Genomic DNA, 7,500 nt, shown 5'->3' on the forward strand with positions numbered 1-7,500 from the left:
TGTAATCCGTGATTCCATAAATGTAAGTTTCTTAGATCTATATATTATTCGCAATCGCATGGTTAAAGCTACTACCAAGCATATTAATTCATAGTGTAGTGAAAATACATAGTACAGTAATGCTTTCTTTGTGGAAACGTTTTATAATGATGACGTTATCAAATTATTGTTATAATTAAATTTTGTATAATATTGAAAGTTGATAATTATTAGCAAGGAATGTAAGAAAAATGTTTTAACAAATTATTATTGGCGCGCATTTTACGATTCCATAAAGAGTGGTGCGCATATTCCTTATTTTATTTATTTTAATCCTATTCTTTGTATTCTTAAAGATGAAGTGCTAGTATCGCTGATTATATTAAAGCTCAATCGCGGGCCCCTTCTTAAAGTAACCGCCGGTCAGTTCTAGAAAGTTACTACTGCGCAGCTGCCTAGTTCTAAATAAAGCCTTCTGATTGGTCTGTCCAAGGAACCTTTAATTCCTTGCGCAGTCGATTATTACTATTAAAAAAACTAAAATATAGTTAATTTCTAAGTTAAATAACCATATGGAACTAGAATAATAAGCAATTAGTAAAATTGATTAATAATAGAAATAAGGGCAAATGGTTAAATAATTGTTCTATATTCCATAGGCATAATGCAGAAATAGATGCGGTACTTAATTATTAGTTGAAATATGGTTTTGAAAAATGACGGGACGTCACAGTAGCGTGAAAACGTATGTGTTCAGAATTGAAATGTTGGATTTAATCGATATATTTAAACGATAAATTCAACCGACAAATCTGAACGGTAAGAGCTGAAATCAAAACGCGAGCGAGAATAAACATCGTCGCGATCAGCCGATCGGCGCGTGATCGCGTTACACAAACAAAGAAAAACTGTGACAAACAGCCTTAGAACATATATACCTGGAAGGGGAATTGCCTATGCTTACCGTGGAAAAGATCTGTGACCAAGTTGGGTACGAGAGAGAAAGGTGGATTGTAACCTTTGTTCGCAATGCGCAAACACACGTCACGCTCACCGCGCCATTTGAAAATAGAAATGTAATTTTTAATTGAGATACAATTGACGATGATCGAATGCGCTATTCGCTAATTCGCGCTTGCACATTGCACACGAAGGTTACAATCTGCCTTTCTCTTTTCTTAAAACGTGGTTCTCTCTCGCTCCTTAAGGGTCGACAGGAGTGACGGGCAAACTCCGAATTGACATTGGAGACCTCGCGCGGTGAAAGATATCTGTGGAATTGAACTTGGAGTGTACTGCATGATAGAGAGACTGAATATTTTGCACTTCGTCATTACATGTATTATTTATTGTATATGCTTTCATATACCAGTACTCGTATGTGCTTACGCGATATCGGTACAATTAAAGAAAGATAATATAATTGTCTATGAATATATAATATAATTGTCTACGATTAAGACTGTTAAAAGATAATGTAATATCAAACAAGAATTGACAATCATGCTATTTCTCTATCCCGCTAATATGATAAACGAAATATCGATAGTAACAAAGCAACAAATCTCACAAAGTCTAACAGGCACCCGTGTCTTACATATTGTATATTTATTCACTCTGTTATCTATATTATTATTGATCATCATACAATATTTAATTGCACGTATAATTTTAACTATAATTTAAACATATATATGCATATATGTATATACGTAAATATAAAATTCTCAAAGAATGGGCGCCCGTTAGTCATGTTGCATTACTGCTTTCTGCCACGAGAGGCCAAAAAGCATTTTCAGATTCAGGCCATATTTCGGCCGTAAAGCGATACGCTAGAGGAACAAGGATAGCATGCGATTGTCGCTCCTTGTCTGACATTATCTCCCAACAATCGCTTCCGTGTGCTCAACATATCGGTGTGCTTTCACGGACGCTACACATATGCGATGAAAGAGAGACAAAGACGGCGTAATCATCTCTCTTTGTCAAGCAGTCAGTGTGCCACTACGGAATATTCCCCATGTTCTGCTATTAGCTGCACTTTAGATACAGATGTGGTGAAATTCGTAGTCTTTGTCCTACATCTCGAAAAATTAATATTTTTTCATGAAACTTGTTTTGATGTATTTCTTACATCGTTAGAATTAGTCGTACAGAGCCGGATTTTGCAATTTGGCTCTTAAAAATTTATAATAAAAATATAATATGAATTCGAGAGCAACTACACCTGATCCACAATCAGCTGTATGTTGTTTGTCAGTATTAGAATTTTTATTTTGATCATTTTTTCAAAAAAACGCTCTGTACGTCTAAGAAGACGATGCTGCTGAATACGAATATCATCATTAGAATCCGATTTTCTCGTTATTTTGGCTGTAGGACGTAGACTACGAATTCGTAATTCACGGCTTCCCGCGAGAGGTCTCCACCGTCACTCCTGTTGACCCTTAACCGCTCACCAGAGAAAGAACCACGGGGTTGGGAGTACCCAACCTCCGCCGGGAATTTACGGCATCTCTGGGAGCGATCCTTTCCGAACGAATTAAGAGGTACACGGGATCGGGCGTACTCGACCCCGCCGAGAGTTCTCGGCCCCTCGCTAGCTTTCCGTCCATCTTGTGCATCGGCAAGCATTCTCGTGGCAAGGGAGTTCCCTACCACGGACGGGAGTTCTCGTCGGCCGACGCATCCCGAAATCCGCACCCGCGATCCCGATACGCGAATAAGATCCGACCGTTATACCACTCGACGGACCGACTGTTAGCCGCCATAATTAAGACCGACGCGCCATTATTACGGGAGCGCTAAGTCCCGCGCCGAGGGCCGACCCGCGCCCTACCACGTCACCGATCGACATCCGAAATCGATACACGTGCCGAAGGACCGTCCACCGACGCGGCCGCACAGGTCCACCCGACAGCTAACGGCTCCTGCCGGATTTACGCCGCGCGATTAATAATCGATATTCGACCGAACACCCGAAAGCGCGACCCGCGCTGCGCGCAATCGCGGTGCATTGCATGCACCCTCCGGCATTGCATACTCGCACACCGACAGTATACGTACTCGCACGCATACATTGCGTACTCGCACACATACATTATACGTACTCGTACATATACTTTATACGTGCTCGCACACATACATTATACGTACTCGCACATCTACATTATACGCACTCGTCACTGTCACTCGTCTCGCGCGCACATACACACACACACACCTCGTACACCTATACATACACTCACGCTGTACAAACACACATTTACACGCAATAAAGTACATTTCTACCAAACATCAATTCGCATTCGTGTCTCGATACCACTTTCACGAACCCAGGATCCCGACCGAGTTATCCGTCGCCCGCCTCGCGAAAGCGGCTTGTTACATTGGCCAACTTGGACACAGACTCAATCCATCATTCCCCTTCCAGGTATATATGTTCTAAGCAAACAGCAAGTTCTCGAAGGTTCGACGTCGAAAAACCCTTGTTATTTCCATCGGCAGAGCGCGAGCTTCCGCGGTCGGTCGATTTAGTCTGCCTACGACAACGATTCGAGCCGGTCGAAACTCATCGATCTTTCTCATGTGCATTTCGCTTATTCTCGTTTGTGTCGCGTACTCAGTAGGTTTACTCATCTCAAAATCATTCCGAATTGTCTCGCATCTGATCGCGTTCATCTTCTCGCGGCGGTCAATTCGGTAATATCTCACACCGTACTCTTTACTCCGTTAGTGCTAAGACATTTTGAACTTTAACTGTTTGGAGTCCGAGAGTCGACGCTCGTTACCCGCATTGCGAATGTCCTCTGCCTCGCGCTAAATTCCATCCGGCGTCCGCGTGCAAGATATCCGTTCTCGCGAGAGCCTCTAGCAAGAAGCTCTAGAAGATTTCCGCAACGCGTCAAAGACAGGAATTAACAGGACATTTTGAAGATTTCCGTCGGAGTGACGGAATACGTGCCGGCGCTCGCTTCTATTATTCCAAATTAAACGAATATTTAAAACAACCTGCACTCGAGTATTTTCTCAAATCTCCTTGTCCTCCAGCGGATCTACGGATTCGCGTTACACACAGCTTCTCGCTCATCTCTGAGTGTTTCTAAAGATTCGGGCGATCTCGTTGAGGTCGATTCTCGAACATATTGGTCCTTCGAGCCGGATAGAAGCTTGTGTGGAGGATAAGTTCGCGAGTGAGTGATAGTTAATACATCCACTATGTCGGAGCACGTCGCCCATCAGCAGCAGCTGCAGCGTACGATTGAACGCGCTCTCGAGAACTTCAAAAAAATCGGTAAGAACAATCTTACACCAGCTAAGGTGCGTTCCCGGATCTCAACGCTCAAGGAATACTGGAGTCAATTTTCCAATGGACACGCAGAGGTGTCGCGGAAAATCCCGGAAGCAATCCGGTCGTCTTTCAGCTACTTCAAGGACAATCATTACGACGCGACTCAAGCAGCCTATAAAAACGCTCTGGACCACATGGCGGAGATCCTGGAGGAAATGGAGCCGGTCGTGAGTCCAAATCCATCTCTATCCTCGACGAGGCTGCACGCGGACGCTTCCGCGGTTTCTTTGTCGCATCTTCCGCCCATCAAATTACCTCTGTTCGACGATAATTTTGACGAATGTGTCATAGCCCAAACAGGCTATACACGAATTATTAAATATATTATTCTAAATACATATTATTTGATATGATTGCTCAACGTGTAACGCGAATACAGATTACGTTACGAACGTTGACCGAGCGAAGCGCTGACAACGCGAGCTACGCGCGAAGCCCGAGCGACCGCGCAATCACTCATTACGAAAATGCGGAAATCAAGGCAAGCGGAATAAAGGCGTTGCAAAAATATAGGTCCTATCTAAAAGCAAAAAGGAAATTACGAAAATGCAAGCAAAGAAGTCCTACTTAGAACTCCTTAGCTTGCATCCGGATCTTGCCGCAAAAATCGAGCGACACGACACATGGTCTTGTCGCTAAACGATCCCCTCCTGGGAAACCAAGGGGAGATAATAAAAAGACCCATCGCTAACGAGCGACGGGCAGTCTTTATCCTTAATTAATATTACGCGGGCAGTAGCGCTAACAGTAGCGAGTGTCAACAGCAAGTGTCGATGATTATTGCAATATCAAATAGTCACACTTAGTAAAAATCGTGGATAGCGAGAAGCGAGTCAAGCGACGTAAACCCGACTCCAAACACGCGCACGCGAGTGTCAGTTAACACGATACGCGACACGAGTAGATAATAAATACGAGGACGAATTATAACTAAGACCATTTGTAGTGAATAAAATCTTTATTTAACTTAAAAAGTGTTTAGTGTTACGGGTAACCAGCCAGACGCATCCCAGAGCCCGAGTTATCGGAAAACGTCGTCACAGAACGCGAATTTCCATTTAACAATTTGGACGAAAGTCTACTCCCGCGTAATATGACTGACCCCACTGACAACACTCCACGCGAGACTAGACGTACGCGACCGTACATTAGCAGAACTCCAAGTAGAGTATCTTTACGACGCGAATTTTCGTTAACTTCCTACGAGAGCGATCTGTTCGATCCGGAAGAGATTTATAGCCAACAGGAAAATAATATGGCCGAATCGCGAAATCCGCAAGAACGCACTCCCGCGAACCCGCCGAAAAGCGCGGTAGACGAGGAAATAGAAAACATGCGGCAATCCATCCGCCAAATGGACCAAAATATAGCGGAGGCCGACCGCACGCCGCCTCCCGAGATCAACCGCGAAGAAAGAGGAGATTATACACAGATAATCCACATTTTGAATGAAATACGCGCGGATATCCATTCGTTAAATATACGAGTAACGCGACTAGAAAGCGCGGACGCACAATTACCCCGTCATACAGACACTAGCAGGGAAAACGATAACGATGCGTTTGAAACAACATATGGGCGAACGAGACGCGATATCAGAAATCGACGAAGCGTCGCCCCGAATTATCTGCCGTTAAAAGAAGCAAGAATAATGATCCCCGAGTTCGACGGAACCTCGCGACATAAACTGCAAAAATTTTTAAACGCGTGCAAATACGCTGTTCAGAACATAAACCCAGCAGACGAAGAATCGTTAATTCAAGCCATCCTATTTACAAAATTAAAAGGGAAAGCGATGCAGGACTTTGAGACGCGAGATATACAAACGTTCGACGAATTAAAGCAGCAACTCGAGACTTGTTACCAGTCAAAACAAAGCACGACACATTTACAGATCGAATTCAACTCGCTAAAACAAAAGCCGAATGAAACTGCGCACACTTTCGGACAACGCGTTGATTTACTAGCAATGAAATTATACGACTCGATGATCGAAGGAAAGGAGCACTCCGCATTATCAAAACGCACGATTCAACAAACAATCCAAGCGCAGGCATTAATAAATTGAGGAAATAGAAAACATGCGACGATCCATTCGCCAGATGGACCAACACATAGCGGAGGCGAATCGCATGCCGCCTCCCGAAACAAACCGCGAAGAAAGAGGAGATTATATACAGATAATCCACATTTTGAATGAAATACGCGCGGACATCCATTCGTTAAACATACGAGTACGCGACTAGAGAGCGCGGACGCGCAATTACCCCGTCATACAGACACTAGCAGGGAAAACGATAACGATGCGTTTGAAACAACATATGGGCGAACGGGACGCGATATCAGAAATCGTCGAAGCGCCGCCTCGAATTATCTACCGTTAAAGGAAGCGAGAATAATGATCCCCGAGTTTGACGGAACCTCGCGACATAAACTGCAAGAATTTTTAAACGTGTGCAAATACGCTGTTCAGAACATAAACCCCGCAGACGAAGAATCGTTAATTCAAGCAATCTTATTTACAAAATTAAAAGGAAAAGCGATGCAGGACCTTGAGACGCGAGATATACAAACGTTCGACGAATTAAAGCAGCAACTCGAGACTTGTTACCAGTCGAAACAAAGCACGACACATTTACAGATCGAATTCAACTCGCTAAACAAAAGCCGAATGAAACAGCGCACGCTTTCGGGCAACGCGTTGATTTACTAGCGATGAAATTATACGATTCGATGATCGAAGGAAAAGAGCATTCCGCATTATCAAAACGCACGATTCAACAAACAATTCAAGAGCAGGCATTAATAAATTACCAGATCGGGCTACACGATGAATTACAAGTGCTCGTACGCGCGCAGCGATATACGACGCTCCAAGAAGCGATAACGGGCGCGAGCGCCGAAGAAAAACTCAGACCGGGAACAGCGAGAACAAGTAGTTTTGTTAATAAAAATAAAACCGAATCAAGTTACCCGCGAAATAGTCGAAACCCGACACCGCAATGCTTTAAATGCGGAAAAAACGGACATTACGGACGCGATTGTCGAAGTCAGCCGATACGAAACCGGAAAAACCCTCGCGAATAAACGCGATAAGTAAATACTGCTCGCATTGCAAAAGAACAGGACACAGCCGCGACGCCGCGACGAGCCTAAACGGAAAACCAAAA

The 7,500-nt window shown here is 43.8% G+C and overlaps 1 protein-coding gene across 1 annotated transcript in view; it reads left to right on the forward strand.

Annotated features, from left to right (window-relative positions):
- The first annotated feature begins 4,197 nt into the window (after positions 1-4,197).
- The window catches only part of LOC115242830, a 9,019-nt gene continuing 5,716 nt past the window's right edge, over positions 4,198-7,500 (forward strand). The window contains exons 1-3 of the mRNA XM_029819371.1: positions 4,198-4,630; positions 5,329-6,383; positions 7,130-7,379. Coding sequence (XP_029675231.1) covers positions 4,198-4,630; positions 5,329-6,383; positions 7,130-7,379 — 1,738 coding nt within the window. The remainder of the gene's footprint in view (positions 4,631-5,328; positions 6,384-7,129; positions 7,380-7,500) is intronic.

Source organism: Formica exsecta, unplaced genomic scaffold (genome assembly GCF_003651465.1).
Source record: "Formica exsecta isolate Colony F162 unplaced genomic scaffold, ASM365146v1 scaffold646, whole genome shotgun sequence".
NCBI lineage: Eukaryota > Metazoa > Arthropoda > Insecta > Hymenoptera > Formicidae > Formica > Formica exsecta.